Source organism: Rhipicephalus microplus, chromosome X (genome assembly GCF_043290135.1).
Source record: "Rhipicephalus microplus isolate Deutch F79 chromosome X, USDA_Rmic, whole genome shotgun sequence".
In the NCBI taxonomy this organism is placed as follows: Eukaryota; Metazoa; Arthropoda; class Arachnida; order Ixodida; family Ixodidae; genus Rhipicephalus; species Rhipicephalus microplus.
The window spans coordinates 267,526,883-267,550,532 of record NC_134710.1 but is presented as its reverse complement, the minus strand read 5'-3'; the positions used below and the strand labels follow the sequence as shown (position 1 = coordinate 267,550,532).

Below are 23,650 nucleotides of genomic sequence, written 5' to 3'. Positions count from 1 at the left end.
ACATTTTAAAAAAGGCTGATTAGCCTCAAAGGCTGAACAGTGGAACGAAATAAGTGCGCAAAATGTGGTCATTACAGTATATAGTGTACAAGAGTGGTTGCTTCCCTGTTGCATGTTTCTTGGAAAAAAGTTGGACGAGTCACATTGTGCGGTTGATTTGCAAAGGGTAGCCTTATGCAATTGGTAAGTACGAGTTTTGTAAGAAAAATATTTGACTTTTTTTTTTGCGAGCACCTAATGGATTTGAAACAAGCGTCCTTGCATTAGCTGACCTTGAATTGTCGTGCACGTGCGTGAATTTTTTTCCGCCTGGCAACAGCATCAGTCTCTGGGACGAAGCGTTTCAGTGACGTAGTGCGCAGTGTGCTCATCGGTTTTTCATTGCAAGGACAATGACGGAGCGACTGGAGCAGCGCTACTGCATAAAATTTTGTTAGAAACTGGGCGACAGCCAAGTGGAAACCATTGGGAACATCACGACAGCTTTCAGTGACGACGTTATGAGCTGCACACAAATTAAGGACTGGTACTACCGGTTTAAAGACAGCTACACATTGGTAGAGAGCGAGCCACGCTTCGGTTCGAAATGACCAGGTCATTGCCAAAGTGGACACTGTGGTGATGCGGGACCGCCGTGGGACTATCTGTGAAATCGCGGAAGAGGTGGGCATACCATTATGGCCGAATATTTGGCCATAAAGAGAGTTGCAACAAAATTCATGTTGAAGTCTCGCAGGACATGCTGGATTTCAAAGCAGTGACCCTAACTTTATGAATACCATTACCAGTGGTGACGAGTCTTGGATGTATGGGTATGACCTGGAAACCACATCCCAGTCGTCACAGTGGAAGCACTCCACATCACCAAGAGCAAAGAAGGTCCGCCAAGTGCTCAGCAAGGTCAAATTGTTGCTGAGTGCTTTCCCGCGGCGTGGTACACCATGAGTACGCACCACAGGGTCAAACAATCACCAAAGAGTACTACAGTAAAAGCTCGTTTATTCGAATTCCACGGGAACGCTGAGTAATTTCAAATTAAACAAAATTCGTAATAATGAAAGCGAGCAAAAATGGGTGGATTTCGGGCGTGGGGTCACGAAAAATATTTATTGGCCAAAAAAGTCGGGGATGATTTGCCTGTCGAATTTCAGTAGCCACTTCCTGAATAGGTCACCTGTCATCCAGGCTTTCTTGCTTGCGGCGTACTCCGTCGGCAGTGAACGAATGTTTTTGAAGCGCCGTGGCTTGAGTGCTTTGCCAATCACAAAAAGGGGGGCCTTTTCCGTACCGGTCATATTTGCGGTGACCAGAACAGTCACACGCTCTTTGCTGCGCTTGCCGCCGGCACAGCTGTCTCCCCTACTAAGTGATCGTCTTGTCTGGCTGCAACTTGAAAAATAACGCTGTCTCGTCAGCGTTAAACACATCCTGTGGTGAGTAGCTCTCCAAGTACTGCTGCAGGGTGTCGCTTCTCCAAGTAGCGCATGTTTCGGCATCCACTTCCTTTGCCTCGCCGGATAATGTGCGGAATACGAGATTGTGCCGCTCCCTGAAATGATGAAACCATCCCTCGGAGGCGACAGTCTTCAATGTCCATGCGCAGGGCGAAATCGGCTGCCTTAGCCATGATGATAGGGCCGCTCAATGCGATACTCTGGGCTCTCATTTCTTTAACCCAGATAATCAAAGCTGACTCCAGTTCCGGGAACTTCGCTGTCCTTAGCCTTTTTCGACTGGCGCCAAAATTCTCGGCTTCATAGGCGTTTTCAATGGCCGTCCTGTTGCGTATGTAGGTTGACAGCGTGCTCGGAGGTATGCCGTGCTTCTTCGCAATTTCGTATTTTGCTCAAGTTCCCTTGGTCAACCTCTCGCAAAATCTCCACCTTCTCATTGACAGTCTTCGCGCAGTAGTTTCCCCGCGGCATCTTGCAACTTCGATGCGGAATAAGACGGCTTGACGGCGTGAATGAACAACGTGCTCGAAGAACAAAGTGACGCTGCCGGGAGCGGCCTAGGACTGCTAGAACTACTTCGCCGACTCCTCAGCGTCCCGTGGGTCCCGCGTACAAGTGGCGCCAGGCGCTGAGATAGCGGGAGGGCTACGGAAAAAAAAAAATTGCTCCCTGGATTTTGGAGGCCATACTTTGCTCGCCCTTTTCTCGGAGGCCACTTGAAGCTTGAAAAAACTGGTTGTGCCACCTATCGTTCGACCGTAAAAGCTTCCACTAGTGTTTGGCGATGATGACGCTCGGCGGCGCGCTCTTCGAATTATCCGTAGAGGCAGCAATTTCTGTTCGAATTAACGAATCGTTTTACACATGGTCTCCTATGCACTGTGGACTGGACTGCGGCGACCATTTCGAATTATCCAAAATTTCGAAAAAATGAGGTATGCATTAACGAGCTTTCACTGTATAGGGATGTCCTGCTTCACCTAGGCTATGTGATGATGTGCGGCGCAAGAGACCTGAGTTGTGGTCAACAAAAAACTGGTGCATCCATCATGACATTGCTCCTGTACATTCCTCACACTTGGTTCAGACGTTTTTGGCAGAGAGTCACACTGCTGTAGTTCAACAGGCTCCTTACTCTCCTGATATGGCCCTCTGCGACTTCTGGCTGTTTTTCAAACTGAAGAGAACATTGAAAGGAGAGAAATTGCAGACAAGGGAGGACATTATGGCTGCAAGGACAGCTGAGCTAAACTCCATTACGAAAGAGGCCTTCTCAGAATGCTTCCAACAATGGCAGCACTGCTGGGAGAAGTGTGTGGAGTCCCAAGGAGACTACTTTAAGGGGGATTAGGTTTCTAATGCTTCAATAATGCCAGTTTTTTTTTTTTTTTTCCACCAAACGTCGAACACTTTTCTAACAGACCTCAAATGCTCAGCACTGAACTGTTCAGCTTAGTAAAAAGGCCAGCTCCTGGCGTACTTTGATTATTTTGAACAAAGGCACAGAAAAGTTTTATACACACTTGTCGCAACACATTAGCGTAGTGGCTATGGTGTAGCACTGCTATGCTCAAGCATGTGAGCTTGATGCTTGGCCGCCGTGGCAACATTTCGGTGCAGTGAAAATGTAAAAATGTGAGAACACCTGTGTTCTGTACTCTGCGTGAACCTTGACTTTGGTAGCGTAAAATGTGGGTATGTGCTGAATTCAGAATCAAGGTTGCTGCATGTTTGGATGTGCTGGCTTGCACAGAAAGAAATGTACTCTGATAAACACGCCTGGTGTTAAAGCGTTTGCGGGTCATTAATTACACTTAACCGTTTGAGGGCAAATTTTCTGGCAAAATTCAGTCCAAAAATGGGTAATCTTTCAATTGCTTAAATCAATTCTTTAGGCAATTCTATTTCAGAAAACAAATTGTCTAAAATTTTTGTGCAAATGTAAAGTGATAAAATAAAGCGTTAGTGTTATTACATAAACATGCTTTATTTGAAGTAACACCAGGCAAAATTCTAAAAAAAAAATAAAGTTGTATGATTTTTTATAAATAAAAATTATGTATTGTATTGAACATAGCTCACAGACATACAAAAATAAGTGCACCAGAATACTTTTCCGGTAAAAATGTGTTTCCGGTATAAAATGAGTCACTAAACACTGTGTGATAGTCACCTTTGACCCTATCCGCATCGTCTCGCAGTGCACACTTTTGAGATATTACTCCTTCATCATCATCCAAATCTAAACTTGCAAGTAAATACTCATCTGATGAACTGAAATATCATGAATCAGATTCTGATTTGGTACTTGGGAAATAGTCCAGTTCGGAGGAATCGCCACTCGGCTCTCAAGCGCCAGAACAACTGGTGAACACTTCTTTAGCATAAGCAAACTGCATGAGTTAGCACATGAAATAAAATTGTGTGGTTGTGCACCCATCTGGAAAGCATAATAATTGAAAAAGCTATAGTAATTCTTTGTCTTATTGCCAACGACACAAGAGTTAGTTTTTCAGAGTCCCTGAATCAGAAAACATAACCATGGCGGCGGCATTCGTGTAATGCAGCACTGCACGAAAACAAATGTAATCATGCCCTTGGGAGCAATAAACGAGATTGTCACAAGCGGTCACCGTTTAAGAGATTAAAAACCAAACCGCCATCAGCTTTGCGGGCATGACAAGTCGCAACCACCTGAAAGGCGAAACCAAAACCAGCTGCACTGCGTGCGTGCATTCAGGTTCACAAGGGAAAGTTGCCGTGCCATATTGGAAAGCAAAAAAAAAAAAAAAAAGTAGAGAGACATTCGTGCATGAAAAAAAAATTCGCGTATTTCGAAGCATGGCAGAAAATTCAAAAAGCAAAAAAAAAAAAACTGAGAGACATTGGTGCATGGAAAAAATTCTACATGTCTGCAAAGAAAAGAATTGTAAATTTAGGGGCTTTTTTTTTTTTTTGTTAGACACAATATTTATGAGAACTAATAGACAATAGTGCTAAAGATAGTATGGGGTATGTTATTAGAAGTAATTGTTATGTAAATGTGAAGAGATTTGGGTGCACGTTAAAGAACCCCAGGTAGTCGAAATTTCCGGAGCCCTCCACTACGGCGTCTCTCATAATCATATAGTGGTTTTGAGACGTTAAACCCCACATATCAATCAATCAATCATTGTAAATGTGAAGAAAAAAAATTGACGAATGGATAACTTGCCACTGTCTGGGACTGAACCTGCAACCTTTGAATAACGCATTTGATGCTCTATCACTGAGCTTCGATGGCGGTCAGCCCCGCCGCGGTGGTCTAGTGGCTAAGGTACTCAGCTGCTGATCCGCAGGTCGCGGGATCGAATCCCGGATGTGGCGGCTGCATTTCCGATGGAGGCGGAAATGTTGTAGGCCCGTGTGCTTGGATTTGGGTGCACGTTAAAGAACCCCAGGTGGTCGAAATTTCCGGAGCCCTCCACTACGGCGTCTCTCATAATCATATGGTGGTTTTGGGACGTTAAACACCACAAATCAATCAATCTTCGGTGGTGGTCACCCCTCCATTCACTCTATGAGGTATATATATGTGCATTTAAACGTAGGAGAATCGGTGCCTATTGACATCAATGCCTATTGCGTAGAATGCTCCTAATAACCTCCCCAATAATTTCCGTGGCATCATTGTCCGCATATTTACGAAGTGTGGCAGCACTTGCCGAGCAAGAGAAATGATCTAAAAAGAGGTGCGTTTTAAACATACAGGCAATGCCGTACATGTACGACAAAAACACTTCGGTCCATCTTAGGTGACGCCGTACATGTACAACGAAAACCTTCAAAGGGATAAAGGAGCCATGCAACATTGTCAACATTGGCAAAGTCTGTTGCCTTACAAATTGATTCCACCAAAATTTCTCATTCATCAATTACAAGCAGAGTGGCAAGGATTAGCCGCGCACTTCAAAAACTTTTTTTCCTTTCACCCTGAATAATGCACTGAAAGCTGCGCATGGGGAGGTGATGGCAAAGGGCCAAGAAGCTACGGTATGTCAGTGTGCATCATGTTTACAGCTTTTTCTTTTTTATTTTTATTTGAGCGTGTTTGCACTATTCTAGCATAATAATGAGTACCATGCTCATTATCATACTGGAATAGTGCAACCAGGCCTCGCCTTGCGACAGCCTGGTTGCGACAGCCTGGCAGTACAAAAAGCACTATTGTGCAAAAGTATGGCCAGGCTCCGTGAATACCTGGTGTGCACTGGCTTTGTTCTGGATCTAACTTGACCAGCAGATAGTAACCAAATTCAAATAGCCTATTTTAAAGCGAAGTTAACTACCTAAGCACAAAGTAGTATCTGGCAAGATTTTTTACTCGCAAAGCACGAAATAAAAAACGCGTGCAATGGGCACCTGTCACCGACTAGAGGATGCAACAGAGTTTTTATTTGCCACCTCAGTATTGCGTACCTGCCAAGTCTCCCGGATTGGCCGGGAGACTCCCGGATTTCGACTGTTTGTTCTGTTTGTACGGTTGTCATAAAAATCTCCCGGAAATAGAAATTTCTGTGCGTGCTCTGGCCGCATTGGCAAAAACGCAGCTTTCAATCGGCTCCAGGCTTTTCGAACCTACCCCATTTTATTATAAATGAGTTTAAGAGGCGTTCATCAAATATACAGTAGAATTTCAGTGATGCGAAACCGCGGCAGATACGAATTTGTGAAAATTTCTTGCGAAATTCCGCTATGTCCATTGGGACTAAATTCGAATGCTCCGAACACATTTCCTAATCGCGGCGGCTGATACGAACTTTAGTACGGAAACCGTCGAACGAAGGTTGAGAGCAGCTTACTCGAAGCTTCGGAAGTACGCGTGCGACCGGCACACGCACTGTCTTCTACAGTTCGTGTGATTGTCGTTGCCACAACTGCTGTGGACGAAGCCGCAGTCGCTCTTGACATGATCATGTATGGCGACGACATAATTGACAGAACCGCGAAAATGTGCGCTCAACCAGACAAAGCAACGCTGCTTTTCGCAAACTCAGCGGAGAGCTGCGGCAGATGCTATCTTAAATTGCATGAAACGACTTAGTTTTGGTGCGTGCGCATCCAAGCGCACGGGGATTGTAAAATGAACTACCGTTTGCCGTAACCACCGCGCACAGAAAACACGGTCGCGGCGACGCGACAGCGGTCTACGTGCTCCGAGGGCACGCAGTGGTAGATTCAAGGCCGTAAATACGTAAAAAACAAGAAAAGTCACAGTTTCGCCGTAAGGGCGACGCAATGAATGCGACAGCAACAACTTGGAGTGTCACGCTGAGAACGGCAAGCCGATCGAAATGTGCAGTGTGCTGCTCTCGCACAAATGACGCAAGAAAACGATACGCACTGGACGAAATTGAACTAACAACCGCTTGACACGTAAGGCACTGTTTAATAAAAAATGATGCGCGATACGTAATCACAGGTACTGATGAGTTCAAACTAATAAGTGTCCCACATGTAATACCTCGCTGTGTATGAAAAGCGTTCTCTTTTTGCAAACGGGGCCTGTTTATAGACCGAAGTGACTTTGGTGGGCCCGGCAACTAACGCAATAGTTCCAGTGAAAGCCGAAGGCACACGATTCTCCCCACCAAAGAATAAGTGCGCGTGCACAAACATCTCCCCCCCCCCCCCCCCTTCCTATCCGCAGGACAAAGAACGTGTGAGAGATAAGCACATGTTGGCGCATCGCGGCGAGCTAGGCACTGAGCGCAGACGGCTTTTTTTTCTTGTGTTCATATATATATATATATATATATATATATATATACATACATACATACATATACGGTGAATGACGGCGGCGACGGCAAGAAAACCAGCCTAGACTGTCCATATAATTGGTATCGTCATAAATAAAAGGGGCCAGACGCATCTTGGCGTTCCTGCCAAAAAAAATCTTGTAGTGAGCAAAGCTTTGAACTCAGTTTTTATTTCGCTTCACACTTGAACGAGAGGGGTCAGGACTAAAAGCTACTACAGCTCTACAGAGGTCCTGCCCCCTTTGACCCGCGCTTTTGCGGCAGCCAGCTGCGCCATCCCGTCCATTCACGTGTGTCCCAGAAATGTCGCAGCTTGGGCTAATTGGTATGACATGACAATAGTTATAGCGCGAGAACAGAAGGACAACAAAGAGACAAGAAGGACACGAAATGTGCAGCGGAAGTCTGAGAAAATGTGCGAAGTGTGCAGTTGGAAGTTAGCGCTCGTGTCCTTTGTGTCCTTCCAGTCTCTTTGTCTTCGTTCTGTTCTCGCGCTGTAACTATCGCCATCCTAGGAAGACATGCGCGAGTTGTTTTAAGGGAAATAGATTCTGTAAGTTGTGTTGATCCTTTGAGACTTTCACCTCAGTGGGAAACCCTACTCTCGTGTGTTCGTCCACTTGAAACCGCTATAAAACTGCAACGCTGATGTTGGCTCTTGCGATAGAGGCCCCGACCCCCTCTTGTTTTTCGCAGTTTTTTGTTTGTTTGTTAGCCTGGGTTTTTTTGGTGCCGAAAAAATAGGGGCAAATAATTCAGCGCAACCCCCCCCCCCCCCCCCTGGCAGGTATGGTATTGCCAGCATGGACCTGTGGAGAGACCAAAAAAATGAAACGTTCATAGAACACATCAATGTGCTTTTGTGCATCTTTCCAGTGAAGGCTACCTGAGTGCAGCCTCTCAGGGTGGTCATGAATATGCTTGACCCCCCAAACAAAATGTTCTGCTGGGCCCAATTTTGCTGTTTCTACTCGCTAGGCTGTGTGTTCTGGAACAACTGTCGCATCTCAAAAACTGTATCGATGAGTGTACGAATGGTTTTGTAAGCAGTGGCATGCATCGGTAAGTACTGTTCTAGTGAGCTTAGTATGAGACAGGTGACCCACTCAAGCACAAAGTTCTTTGAAATAGCATGAGTGTATGTCACCTCACATGAACGTAGGTGAAAACAAGACAGTATATAGATGACTGGTAATTAAGACTTTAAGTACTAAGGTAGTTGCTTTTTTCTTGTTTCAGAAGAGAAGCAAATGTGTAATGTTTATTGATTGAACCAAAAAAAAAACAGGTAAATACTGTAGACTTTTAGCAAACTGAAATCTCTTATGCGGAACTGCTGCTTATACAGAACAACCTTTAACATGATTGGTTTCATACTTAAAATTTTCTGCCGTGCTTCATCTTTCATTAAAGGGCCGCTCACCAGGTTTGACAATTTTGAGCTCACAAGCGCAATGCGTAGACAAGGTGTTCATGATCACGTCTGCCAAAATTTGCAACGCTACGCGCCGCGGAAATGGGTCAAATTTCAAGATGAAAGCTGCTCCCCCTCCCTCCTGCCGTAGAGAATGAGGGCATGACGTGGGCGTAGGATTGGCCCTACGTACACGGTAATGCGGTGACGTTGGTCCTCTACGTAGACGACTGCTCTGACGTTGTCAACAGTATACCACGTGACATGGCAAAAATTATTTAACACAACATGCGTAGTTTATGTATTTGTTACTTTAAGAGATGAACAAACTTGAAATAATGAGCCGCACTAAAAAATTGTGCGCGTTTTTCTTACATTTTTTCCCGTGAAATGCTACGAGATGCGGGGCTAACGTGCCAGCGTTTCGCATGCGATCGGGTTCCCGCGGTCAGCGCATTGAGCAGACGACCGCCGTGGAACGCTCCTACGCGTTCGCGCACTCATTGTGCTCATCTACTCTACCGCGCCTAAGCCAGCATTTCCAAACAATTCTGCAAAAACAGACAGAAGACCACAAAATAACGCTGGTAAACAAAGCAACGCCGCTTGCGTGCACGGGGGCTGGGCTTGTTCGGGCACGTCTTGCGCACGTCACCTCTTGGTCAGATGCCGGAGAGGGTGGGGAAGAGATTTGGCTTGCGAAGGCTACGCAGAGGAGCGGCAAGGGTTTCGAGCTTGCCTCCTCTCACTCTCGTTTCGCACCGCTTCAAAAAACCTGTTTTCTACGCTCATAATGAACTGATTCGAAACATTTGTGTGGAAAAAAGTTCCTCTTCGGACACCCAACAACTTTCACTGTCTAACTAAAATTCGGTATGGGGCCTTGTGAGTGGCCCTTTAAATAGAACTCATGTTAGACAGAACACACTTTCTTGGTTCCTTCAGGTTCCTTTAACAAGAGTCTACTGTATTGCCAAAAACTTTTTTCACTATCATCAAATCAACCAATGACGGTGCGCCCCTATGTTAAACGATTGGGTGTGCTAACACAGGCACGAGAGAACTCAAGACACCACAGATGCAGCATTATCTACTAAGTCCACTCGTTGCTCTCATATTCTTACTATTTTCTATTCCTTTTGTAGTGCAACATTCAGTGTCTATTCTGCATCTAAGAAAAAACAATACTTCCTTCTTGATCTGAATTTTCATAGCTTTACCTGTCCCTATTAGTTTAGTCTCTTTCCTGTTTAAAAAAAGACCAGTTCTCTCGCGTTGTACCTTTAAGTTCAAAATAAAACCCGAGGTGTGCATCATGTCGCTAGATAGTTACAATATTTCACCTGTTCCTATTAGTTTAGTCTCTTTCCCGTTTAGAAAAAGACCAGTTTTCTCGCATTGTACCTTTATGTTCAGGATCAAAAATGCCGAAGTGTACATCATGTCGTTAGATGGTTACGATATTCAAGCGTTTAACTTCTCTCTTGTGTCCATGTTTGCATGTCGCGTCGTTTAACTTAAATGCGTACCAGCTAGCTCAGCTATCTGTTATTCTAAGCTTTATTTCTAGTACTTGGCACTCGTGCCCCTATTACACTTCGTGGTTGGTGTCTTTGTTGGTGCCTTTGTCTACGAAGATTGGCAAGTGGAGAGTGAGCAATATTCATGTCCTTAAAACAGGATTGCAAATTTGCTGCTGTTATTAGTGTCATCTTGCGCTCATGTTCACAGGAGCCTTGACTGTTTGTCAGCATGGTTTTCTGACTATGTTAAAGAAGTTCTGCAAGGCCCCTTAAGTTCTTTGCTCTTGTTACTAGTCATTGTAAGCATGCCTCTGAGAACAATCAGTATGACCTAGCAAGACTGATGTTTTCTTTGCTGTCCCTATTATTTGCCCTCACTACATGAAAAAAATTTTAGGCTTGCTTCAACATGAGCTGGATAACATCACTGTTGTGTTTGTTTACGTGTTTAAAAGAACCTGGGTATAGAACAAGCTTGGTTATACTGTGTACTTCGACACGGGGTTATAATTTTTCTTTTCCCTTTTTCTTTTGGGTTTTAACTATGCAGGTCGTGCGAATCTCGGAGACAAGTGAAGATACATTCCAAAAAATGCAAGCATGGGGCAAGGCACTCGGCAAGACGACTGTCGTGTGCAAGGTGAAGATAATATTCTGTACCTATATAATGCAGAGTATATCTTTACCACATGTGACAACATGTTTGCACAGCACAAGAAAACAAGTAGTTACGGTGTAACTACGGAAGGAAGAAACATGGACAAGAAAAATCGCTGCACTAGAGCTTGTTTCTGTCCATGTTTCTTCCTTCCATAGTTAGGCTGCAACTGCTTGTTTTCTTGCACTGTGTAAACATGTTGATTCCAAATCACCAACTAGCCCAAGCATCTGTCTTATGCAAGAACAGCAAGGGGAACAAATAATTCTGGGAAAAGTAATGTCTAGGCGAAAGAACATACCTTAGCAGGTGGCCTTTGAGGATTCATAGCAGCCTATGGTAATTATAAGCAACTTAGTAGCTGTAAAGCTTAGTTTTGACTGATTGTGGGCTGTAGGCTGTCAGCAGATGACATCAACAATAATAAAAAGCCTACTCTTGGGTTTAAGGGGAGATGCAAATTGAAGACGCTTTTTTAATATTCACTCTAGAGCAATGAAAGTTGAGCTGTTTACAGTAGAACTTCTTATGCTGATTTTAGATATATAGTTAGCTTCAGACTTTCATAAGCTACTTGGCGTATATTGGCTGTGTCAATGTAGCGGTATGCTATGGAAGCATATCCAAAAGTAATAGCAAAGCCACTAAAACAACCTCTCAGAAGGTGAACAGCCAGAAAAATAAATATTTCATTTTTTGAAGGAAAATTGTGCTTGTTTCTCCCTTTTTATCTTTTTCTAATTGTCAGAATAGGGTCATGCTATAGTTTTATTGTTAAAATGTAATAGCTATTGATGATGAGCATATTTATTATCAAGTTGAGAAATTGAGTACTCATTAAATTAGTCTAAATACTTTAATTTAAAGTATAGCTTTTATCAAGCTGAGCCAAACAAATGCTTTTTCTTGTTCCTTTCTTCACCATTATAGGTATAGTTCATTCAGTGTTTTCAAGCAAAATATTTGGGCGTACTTGGCATGTTAGCATTTGGTTTTGGGGGGGCACTTCTGATAAGACGAACTTCTGATAAGACGAACAAATGATCGTGGTCTTTTCGAGTTCGTATTAAAGGGAGTCTAGTGTATTCCAGTGCTTCTCCATGCACTATGAATATTTAAAAGTTTGTGAGATGATTATAAGTTTTAAGTTTTACGCACCAAATGAACTCTTTTAGGGGCCACACTTCTCACTTGGCAACTCAAGATTGGGGAAAAAATGTCAACTTATTCCGATTAATGACATATAATAGAACAGATGAATTACAAGTGACTTAATAAATGTGCACTTGGCCCATTTTCCGTATTTAAGAGCTCACAAGTGATGTAATACAGTGCTGCCATATATGCAAGTCAGCTTTGATGTAACATGGTTCTTTAATTCTGTGGGTGGCACACAAGATGCCCTCATTAGCAAATGTGGTGATGGATCAAGGTGCCGCAGATGCTATAATAGCAAAATTGAGGGCAGTTGCAAAGTGTGTGTGAATGAATGTTGAATAAATCATTATAAAAAGGATAGCATTTGCTTATAAAAGAATATGACTTCGTTAATATTCATAATCTGAAAAGTTTGACTAAATGGCCTGGCCTCTTGCAAGGGGACTATAGCTCATCAAGGTCGAGGGAACAAAAAGTACAGCCTTTATACAAGTCTATATGGCATTCATTAGTTAAGCAGTCCATTACATTGTAGTGGTTTAATAAAGATATGCCTACATACAATAATTATCAAACATTATTTGCCACTTAGATGCAAAAGGCTTTCGGTTTCAAAAGTCTGCTGTAAAAAAATCACATTTCTCTTCTACCACTGTTAAATCATTAATAGGTTAATCAGAAATTTATTTATTTATATTTATGCAGAGGCAATGTGACTCGGAGAATACAGCAGGTCTTACAATAGGGTTTATCAGTTAGATTCACTGAAGCTTGGTAGAATCTTGACAAAACAAAATACACTATTACTTTGTCCTTTCTTATATATTAACCTTTGCAGGACACTCCGGGATTCATTGTTAATAGGCTACTGGTTCCAAGTCTTATGGAGGCAGTACGGATGCTGGAGCGAGGTATGCAAAGAAAAAGTTGCAAACATTCCAATGATTCTCGTATGTTTTCGTAGTGCACTCACGACACCTTAGTTGCTGCGCTGAGTTCCTCTGTAACATGCGTGTAGCTAACCAGCCCACTGACATTCTTGCCTTTTTCAAAGCAGCAATCAATCCGCCTTTTGCATACCTCTTCAGCGCATGTGCAGCCTTCTGGCGGTGCCTCTGGGAAATGATCTGTGGGGCGCCGTTACAGACGCCGCCTGTATTTTCGCGGTGGCATCAGTAGTGAGAGTGGTGCGGGCGGCACAACCAATCAATTTATCTATAAATCTGGTTCTGTTAGTACGATTCCAGCAACTACAGTCTGTTTCAGAAGTTCCCTTCAGTACTGTGGAGGCTACAGGCCCCTCAGCCAATGTATTCATTCGCACGGTGTCGTCTGCTCACCGTATTCATGGTGTCTGTTCAAACAATTGTAGTTATTATGACCGATTTATTAACTGAGAAATGCAGTAAAGCTATTCGGCAAGCAACTACACCGGAAACTTGAAGAAGCGTGGATTTGTTGCTCTGCTGAAGCTTGGTAGAATCTCATGCTGGCGGATAACTTCTCTCTTTGTGGCTGTTTCTCTCCGACGCTGTTCGCGGCTCTCGTATGTTTCTCCGTCAACGCGTTCCTTCACATCTCTCGCTGCAACGCTCTTCTCTCTCTTTTTTCTCTCTTTTTTGTTTCCACCGAAAGAGGATCCAACGCGCACAGAATGCTGTGCGAGGTTGCACGTCTAATATTTGGAGATGCAGCGTTCTTGGTCTGACGCAGTCCAAACACTGCCTCGGCGCAGTAGGCTTAGCAGGTGCGGCTAAGCAAGCAGTATATCTCGTTAATATCGACAAAACATACCTGCTGCTTTAGTCCCAGAGTGAGATGAAACAAATCGATGGCTGATTTCATCATTTGGTTACTGCTGTCAGCACAGTGGGCGTGTAGCAAGAACAAGTCCGGATCGAAGTGAGCGGTGACGGTGACAGAAGCTTGCTAGCCGCGATGCCCGACGATTTGTTTCTGGAAGTGTCTGCAATAGGGCACCACACAGACATGCAAAAGGCGGTTTCTAAGAGGCTTATTGTATGTGGTAGGGTTCTTATTTTAATTTAAAGTTTTTACTGCATTTTACTGCACCTCACATGTTCGAAGTGAGTACTATTTTAATACCTATGCTTTTTTTTATGTACTTCGGTACTAATTCTGCTTACTTAAGATGGCTCACCAGCTGCAAAGCAAGCAATTTTTGTATTCATAGATCTCAGCACTTACACACACATGGGTGCAACAGCTGTCAAGCTGTGCCAAAACCATGAAATTTGCTGAAATTGCGCCATGCTGCGCCAAAATGCCCTACCAGCCTCAAAATTTTCTCAGTTGTGCTAATTTCAGCAAGAAATAGAGGCCACATTGCCCACCTGAAGTTTGACCCATTAATCAATCCAAGCGCGTAGACTCTAACCTTAAACCTAAAGAGGCTGTTAGCATTACTCATAGAACAGCAAATTTCGGTCAATTACTCATGCCTGTATACTACTGCATAACTGCATTGTGAACACTAGTATGATTGATGACGTCTGAGAAAAGTTACTGGCAATCATTTGAAGCAGTGTATGACACTTTTGCCGCCCTAGAAAAAAAAAAAACTGCGTAAGTTTTTTGTCGCCACCCCTACTCAGTTTCACAAATCCCTTGAATTTCATGGTCGCCAGCTTTGCAGGTCTACATTTCAATTCACGGATTCTGCCAAAGGATTTGACAGACGCGGCAAGTGGTACAGAGCGAACAAAAGCTTTATTGGGATTTTTCGATGATTGTTTATACACTTCAAATCCATCCACGTACCCATCAGAGTCGGTGTCAAACAACAGGGTGTAGCATTCAGCCTGCAGTTGCTTGGTATGTTCTGGACGAATGTTGCCAACGTTGGACAAACAGCAGTGTAGAAGGCCGCCCTCCGATCCGTCCAGTGCATTCGATATTCCGCAGGCCTTAGAACTGAATAATGATCGCCTCTGGTACAGCATCCCACCCTGCGGCCACAAAATTCAGTGCGTCCTGACGCCACGGTTTTCACAGATTTGCTTTTAGAGTTTTTTTTGCTATGCTTGTGCATTCGTCCCAGCTCCTTCGAAGGCTGGCTTTGAAAGATCGTGTACCGTTCCAGTGCATGTCGGCTGGCTGCAATAGTCTTGTGCATCCAGCCGGCACATATGCAATGTCTGTATCTCGCTCCTCCATGGCATTCTTTCCTGCCTGCATTTTGTGAATAGGAGCTTGGTCTAATACCAACAACCACCTAATGTTGTCGGTGTTTGGACCCACACCCGTGACAGCCACTCTTGGAATTTTTTCGAATGTCATCCGCCCGTTCTTCGATGCTGTCGCGTGGACGTTTACTGTAAGAAAAAAAATAATAATATAGCGTGGTCTCGCTACCCCCCACTAACAAAAGAAATAAAAACCATCTGGTACCCAGGTTTTCGTGAAAGTTTTCGTTGGAATGCTGCTACTCGGCTCCTTCAAAATAACGAAGGCCAGAAGTTTGTGGCCTGACGCGCAGGCGGTGAGCGCAACTGTGAATCCTCACCTTGCGCATCCAGTATTGGCGGTCTGGACAGAACTTTCCCTGATGATGTTGTTTGTTTGAGATGCCGGGTAGTCCATGCAGACTGTTGTCTGGTCCATGTTGGCCATAATAAAAAAGGGGTAGCCGTGCATCAGTCGCAGCTCGTTCACGGACAACCAAAAGGCACGACCTGCTTCTGCGTAGTCATCCGGCGTCTTTTGGCTTTCATTCATTGCCTGTCGCATGGAGATGCCGAAACGATTATTTCTCCTGGCAATATAATGGTCCGACGCTACGAAGTTTTCGAGCTGCAGGCTCCTGGCTACGCGCACAGCCGCTTCTGCTAGCAATCTGTTGCTCACAGCACACCCGGCACTGTGCTCACTTTCGAAACACTCAAAGAGGGCATCGTCGACTTCTTCGCCTAATACGGGAGCACCGTTGCTCAGCTTGCGTCATGACTTCGACTTGCCGAAGTTTTGTTGCAGCAAAGCTACATATTAATTGTTGTCCTACTCGCAAATCCTCCTGCGATCGATGTCGAAATTCCGCGAGGTTGCGTGCGCATTGCTTCCACCTTGGCGATGCCACTGAACCACCTCAATTATCTTCGAAACAGTGTAAGAACGCACCAATGGCATCGTGCAGCAAAGTCGACAATCAGGAACAACAAACAAATACCGACTGGCTACGTTAAGACACCGAACACACGCCAAGCCTAACGGCTATGGCTATATCTAGCAGTGGCTAGAGACTGAGCAAGGGCACCAGTTTGGATAAGGGTCACTTGCTCGAAAGTGAGCAGCGAATTCAAATTCCCTTAACTAGGAGGGGGGCGCTTGCCTGGTTGGGGGCACTTGCTCAGAATTTTACGGTATTATACACATTAAGCAAAAAATTTTTAAAATGAAACATTTCTGCAGTGATTATACAGTAAACACTTTAAAAAGAACAACTTAAACAATGGTGAGGTTAAAAATAATTCAAGATATACAATTTGTAGCTTCTTATGTTGCACAAAAGTTGTACAAGTTTCAAGAATTATTGCCAAAAACTGTTCTTTCCACAAAAAAGAAAGTTAGTGGGGGTGCTGCCGTAGATGGGTTATCCTGTGCAGCTTGCTTTTGTAGAAGGGGTCGGTCTGCTCTGAGTCTGTCACACTTGGAAAGGCAAGGAAGGAACAAAAACGGCTTATGTGCATAATATTCATAGAAATTAGACCTGAGGTATTCCAGAAGAGGTGAAGGCGAGGCAACTCAACGATTTCCATGTAAATGAGGATTCCATTGCACTTCCATCACTTCATCGGTAGTGAAGTTCTTCGACGAACCGGCCCTTCTCGCGTATGTCTGCCTCGCTAAAACATGTGTCCACGTATATTTGTTGGTGTAGTTGCTGATCATGCTGGTCAGCTGCGCAGTGAAAACAGCTGGATGAAATCGACGGCCAGGAAAAACCACCGTGAATAGCTCTAGAGTGCCCCTCCGACTTCAATCCTTGAGTTTCGTCTCGAAAGACACTGCACACGCTTGATAGATGCCGGCCAGGAATCATGTCCATAGAACTTTGAGACCCTCAAAATGAGTAAAATTGCTGTGAGTACACACTCTGCCACCTGTAACTACAATTGAACCCCTTTATAAGAGGCATGCTCCGGGCAGCAGTTCTTGTCTTCTATATGTGATGTCTCTTATAAGCAGGGTACCTTCTATGCATTTTCTTGTCTACCTGTATTTTACTGTAAGCCCACTAGTGTCTCTTATACCCATTTGTTTCTTATATCAGTGTCTCTTATAAAGAGCTTCGGCTGTACTAATTAGACAACAAAAATTGCGCCGCACATACAGCCGGCACTCACTCGCTAAATTTTGCGGCTTGGCTTGACGCATCCTCGTCATCGGGGCTGAAATCATCGGGGCAGCGATAACGGCACACAGTCTGAAGTTATTCGACTTAGAAAATTCAAATTACAAGAAAAAAATGCCGACCCTCAGCTCGATTTTCGTGGGGTCACTTGACCACATTTCATTCGCCCATGACTTCGGAAGGCTGCCCCAAGGAAATAAGCTGAAAGCACCTACATAGGCGAAGCTCACACCCCATTGTTGCTTTTTTTTGTTTCTAAGTAATGTTGACATTGTTGCCACAGTAACAAACGTGGTGCCCGACGCATGGCTTGCCAGAATGTGAGCGGGAGCTAGTGTGTCGAAGCGAGGTATTTTCCGATGTTTTTTTACTATATTCCGAGTCACTCCCTCCTCCTATTCTGAGAAAGGAACTTGTGGAACAACCAGGACAGTGAAGTACTGTTGACCCCTCGCGTGTTGTTTGGTGAGCTGCCCAATGAACAAAAATGGTGCACTGCACCCCTCCATCAGTGCAGGTGCAGAAAGAGACAACTCGCAAACTCCTAAAAGCAAGAAGAGGGTAGAAAAGAGAGGTCCTTGGTATGGACAATAGACCTGCGCAAACCAAAAATCCAGTGGCGAAATGGCAGGCAGCATCTCTGTCGTGCTTTGTAGTCGCAGTGGTCTTTCTTTGTTGTGGCCTAGTCTGTTGAGGGTTTGATGAAAAAACTCGGAGAAGAAAAATGAAACAGATTAGTAACCTCAGTTGTGATCCTCTACCACGATCGCTTCTAACATTACATTTATCCAATCATATGGCGGCAACCTTCCGGCGTCATATCCGCTCGCGATGTTCTGGCAAGCGCCACTACGTGGTGATGCGATCGGCAGCGATGTATAGACTTTATTGCATGATTAAAATACTAAATCATTTGATATCGATGCTTAGACCTATGCTAAAATTATCTCCAGCTATCAGTCTACCAATCATATGGCGGCAACCTTCCGGCGTCATTCCAGCCCGCGAAATTCTGGCGAGCGCCACGACGTGGTGATGTGGTCGGCAGCGATGTAGTGACTTTATTGCGTGATTAAAATACTAAATAATTTGATATTGGTGCTTAAACCTATGCTAAAATTATCTCTAGCTATCGGTATACGCAAACCACAAATAAAACATAGGTGCTTCAATAGTGTTGGAGGGACCCTTTAAGATCAAGAGGGATGTGTTTAAACATCCTGAAATAAGTTTCTTAAATGGCATTGTGCAACATACGAGATTTAATATTTTTACAAAGAACCAGCTCACTGAACTTCACTGCTGAATGTGCCACAAACAGCAACTTTTATAAAAAATAGCATCTTTCCTTTGGGCACATCTTAAGTTTTATTTACATCTGAAACATTTTGAGCTGATTCTTTGCCATCTTTCCTAGCTGGGCACATAATGAGAATGGCTACATTAAGAACCTTAAATTTTCAAGAAAATGTAAAGATCTAAGATATTTGTATGTTTCTCCCTGTTTTGTAATTATAGAAAACAAGTTCATTTTAAAAGTTGCACATAAAAACTTAGTGCCTTTAAAATGCAAGAAAACCAATTTATAGGTATCCATGGAATGTCTTTTTTTTTTGCAAGATGCTTGGCAGACCAGAGAGGGAAAGAACAACTTCATTTAAAATAAAAGAACCCTGGTCCGGGTCTACTAAAAAAAACCTATCCATCAGACAGGCCTAGAAGTTGCAAATGCTGGAGCAGTGTCTTCATGATGTCCGCAGAGGAGTCCGCCAGCCACTCCTCCAGGGTCGCAGGTCTTAGGTTTATAGGTATGTGCTTGAGGCTCTTGCCCATGGCTGCGCGACCACCCGGACAATCCCACAGAACGTGAGCATTATCTGGGAAGCCACCACATGTCATGCAAGCAGGAGACCCGTCTTTTCCTTGTATGTAGCGTTGAATTGGCATTGCTACCGTCGAAAAATTTAAAAAGCAGCCACAGCACGAAAGAAAAGTCTTCTGTAAACACAAGGGAGGATAATGCTTGTCAGAGTAACACAGTGAAGCATAATGTTTAAAAGTTATATCGAAGGCAGTCGAGTGCAAAGTCTATAACAGTTGGTGTGAAATGACCATTGCAATAGGATGGAAAGGTGGGCTAGTTGGCAATTCATGATTGTTCAGCGAACTGGGAGTGCGGGAGGAACACAGACACGAAGCAAAGAGCGCTCGTGCTGTGTGCTTCCTCTTTGCTTCGTGTCTGTGTTGCTCCTGCGCTTCCAGTTCGCTAAACAATTGTGAAATGACCGGTCACCATCACGACGAGTTGCTACATTGAGAAATTCATGTGCCAAGCCAACACTTTGCAGTGACTGCTTAACCTTAAAAGTTATTTTTTTTTAACTCAAAGCTTGTAGAAATATATGCAAGTGAATGCACAAGGCGACAGCTTGGAAGACCAGGCGAACTTCCTCGGTGCATGCTTTTAACAGGTGTCCAACTTGTTGCACTACACTGAAGCTTTCCAAATAGCCCATTTTGGTTCCCCTGAGAGGTTATTGTTTTTTATGTTTGTACTACAAGTTTTTTTTTGTCAAGTATTGTTGTTGGAAGCATTTCATGACAGAGTGCAATTATGTACTTAAATGAATACTGACATCTTTTTTCGAAGGATAGTGCTCTGCCATAAAAATCTCCTGTATACAGAGATCGCTCTGAGGAAGTGTGAAGCTCAGCAAATGCGAATAAGATATTTTATTTTGATGTTCAAGTGCGATTTTTCTTGGCGATCCTATTGACACCAACACTAGCTTGACGTCAGGCTACAGTACTCATTTCGGTGACTTTATGCAGAAGTCTGGCTGCGTTGGAAACAACAAATGGCAGCCTGGCCTGGCGTCGCCTTCTCGGTCGTCTGTTCGCGGCGTGCGGTCGCTATCATCCAGCGAACCTGTGAGGCGAGCAAGCAGTCTAGAGTATTGTGGGTCCTCGTGAATACACTATATACACTGCTCAGAGGGCAAGGGAGTGATTTGATCTGAATCTGTCGCCGTGGCACCGATATTTTGACCTGTAAAGTCTTGCACTAGTAAAACGGGATAAGTTCAAGTTCCACCGATTCCCGTCCGATCCGTTGCTGAGACAAGCATGGGTCGACTTCGTGCGCCGCGGCCGAGGCGAAAACTGGACGCCGACCAAGCGGAGTTTGCTCTGTTCTTTCCACTTGAATGCAAACGCTATCGACTTTTAGGACAACCGGGAGATGCCTGTGCGAAATCGAGCAATAGACATGGAGTTCTCACCATTCGAAGTTCCCGATGCGCACGGCGTCTTGCATGACGTTATCATTGTCTATCATTGTATCAAGCGGGTTGAAAGCGATATGGTTCGCAGGGTCGGCAAGCTCAGCGTCTTCTTCTCTACCGAAGTCGTTACTGTCGTCAGAGTCGCTTGACCAAAGTTCGTCCGTTGTTGACGGTGCACAAGATGGTACACGTGCGGCGCGCAGTGGATAACAACTGAGCCACGGGTGCCCGGGGATATGTCACGATAACTTGCGCATGCACATAACAACGCTTGGGGGCACTGCTCACACCACGTCGTGACGTCAGGGTACAATAGAAACCGAAACTAACTTTTAAAAATACCTTGTAATTAGTTTTTCGGGGCGCACTCACACTAATCGGTACATATTCTAGGCTCTTGGGGCCTTGGCCTACCATTTGACGCAAAAAAACGATAACCGAAAAATTTTGTGTCAGTACTCCTTTAAGATATTTTGAGTTTTGTGAAAATGTTTTGAGTGCTCCTTTTAAATATGTGACTGCTTGTCAAAGTGCTCTGAATGTAGTTGTTCTTTCTTTTTTAATAATAAGTATGGCAAGTGTGCATAAGGTCATTTGTACCTCCTACACTCTTACAACTGTACTGGTTGAAGAGAATATCTTGTATAATAAAGCAACACATAAAAAGTGGTTTATTTCTTCTTGTGAAGGACTAGGTAAATCATTCGTTGTTCGTGTACATGCGTGTTTGCACAATTTTTCCTCTCTATTTCATAGGTGATGCCACTGCTCAGGATATAGATACTGCCATGAAGCTGGGTGCTGGTCATCCTATGGGTCCTTTTGAATTATCCGACTACGTTGGTCTTGATGTCACCAAGTTCATTATTGATGGTAAAAACTTTATTCAGAAGCCATGATTTGTTTCCACATTTTTATTATGTTTGTTTCTGAGACCCTAAGGGTACATTTGTACATTATAAAGGGGAGGGACAGAAATATAGTTAAACAACAAATAAACACGGGATTACATAAACACATTACCATGGAGATAAATATAATGATAAATTTTTACATGCAAGGAGTACACTTTAATAAAAGACAACTGAACTCAAACCACAAAAAATACACAGCAAATAACACTTATGCCAGTTAGTACAATTTACGATTGCGAGTTTATGTTGTTATTGAAAAATTGCCACCACCCTTTCACTCTGAATATGAAAAGGAATGACACTCCTTTAAACTTTTCACTTCTGCCGTTGTTAAAACCACAGGCCTTGGCGTGTATTTTACATTTTGTAATGGTAGTACTTTCCTAAAAATAACATACTGATGAAGGAAACTTGCCTAATGTGTCTCCTCTAAATGCACCACCTTCTCTCACTTGCAATCTCTCGAGAATAGCTCAACCCGATATTAAATATGCACATCTGGAAATTTTTCCAGCAGACTGGTTATTTTTTTTTAGGTTCTATATGTATTTCTAAGGATATCTCTGTAGAAAACCATGCCATAATTACGGGCAATTTCGAAAAAAAGGGAGAGGGCTCACTTAAACACTCTGTTCGTTAACTGGTAGATTTGGAGCAAAGGACAATAATCGATACCATAAAAATGTATAGGGCATCTATAGTCTGTTAGCTGAGATAATGAAGGTACCAGTGTCTAAAGTTGATTAACTCTTCCCTTACTGCCAAAAATTTATCAATTTCTCATGCATTTGTTTTTATGTTCTTCATTAATAGTACTCGCTTATACATGTACTGTAATGCACAAAATTGTACCTTGGTCATCGGTGTTTTTAATGGAAGTGGAATCACTTGGGCATTTAAAAAGTTCAAAGAAGCATCTAAAAAGTGAATAATATTTAACAGTATTTATATAAAATACTGAGGGTAAAGGAATAATTGAAATTCTATAGGCAATAAACCCCATTAATATGTATTTCATAGGACTAGGAGAAAAAATAAACAAAAAACTCAAGATTAACTGAATGTAGAATTATTGAAAGTATCAAGAAAAGCACATCTTTACAGCAATCAAATCCTTGCTTCAAAACAGATCCTTAGTTTTTTTTAATTGAATCAGTCCACAAATCCTTTCATTTGTGCAAAATCGGTGCAAGTTGTAATTTTCATGCTTCTTAGTGCATGTGATGTTTTAGCGATTTCTACTTCATAGTGCAGCTCTGGTGCAAGCCCATGGTTTCATGTGAGACATACATTTTATTACCACACATCCATAACTTATTTATTTTCCAGCAATCTGGTAAAAGTTGCTTCAACTGGAACTAGTTGCTTTGGCATACTCAAGAGTAGATGATGCACTGCAGAAATGCACACACTTCTGCAGCACACGCATAATGAATTCAGCCGTAGTGAAGTTTATGTGCAGTTGGCCTTTTTCTGAGGTGATTTTTAAAGATTGCCTTGTTTTGCCCAGGTTGGCACAAGCGATTTCCGGACAACCCTTTGTTCAATCCATCACCATACTTGGACAAGTTGGTCCAAGAAGGAAAGCTTGGAGTCAAAACTGGAGAGGGTTTTTACAAGCACGGGAAGAAGTAAAATGGACAGTGAAAAGTATTTTTATTACAAGAGAAAGGGATCAAAAATAAATGTCTAGGTATATATATATTATATAAATGGTTCTCTGTGGTTAAGGCTTATGGAAATACTTGCAGCATCTCATACTTGCTATGTGTGCTCATGATCAATGTCATTATAATGAATAAAGGTTGTGTTTTTTTCTTGGAACCCCTTCTTTTTAAAGTGCTTTGCTGATAAGACTACCTATTTTTGTATGATACTCTGTGGCACAAGTACAGTAGACTCAGGATAATTCAAACTTTGATAATTCATACTTTTGGTTAATTCATAGTTTTTGCGGTTCCATACCAGAAAATATCTGTTGCTTTCCCACTACTAGGTATCTAAAAATTTGTGTATTTAAAAGTAATCCTAACAGCCTAAAAATGAAGAATAAGTGTCTCAGCCCTCCAAGGA

General features: G+C 43.2%; 1 protein-coding gene across 1 annotated transcript in view; it reads left to right on the top strand.

Moving 5' to 3' along the window:
- The window catches only part of LOC119161536 (hydroxyacyl-coenzyme A dehydrogenase, mitochondrial), a 46,692-nt gene extending 23,291 nt beyond the window's left edge, over window positions 1-23,401 (top strand). Inside the window, exons 5-8 of the mRNA XM_037414078.2 lie at window positions 10,743-10,832; window positions 12,847-12,919; window positions 21,420-21,536; window positions 23,088-23,401. Coding sequence (XP_037269975.1) covers window positions 10,743-10,832; window positions 12,847-12,919; window positions 21,420-21,536; window positions 23,088-23,212 — 405 coding nt within the window. The 3' untranslated portion in view covers window positions 23,213-23,401. The remainder of the gene's footprint in view (window positions 1-10,742; window positions 10,833-12,846; window positions 12,920-21,419; window positions 21,537-23,087) is intronic.
- The last annotated feature ends 249 nt before the right edge of the window (window positions 23,402-23,650 follow it).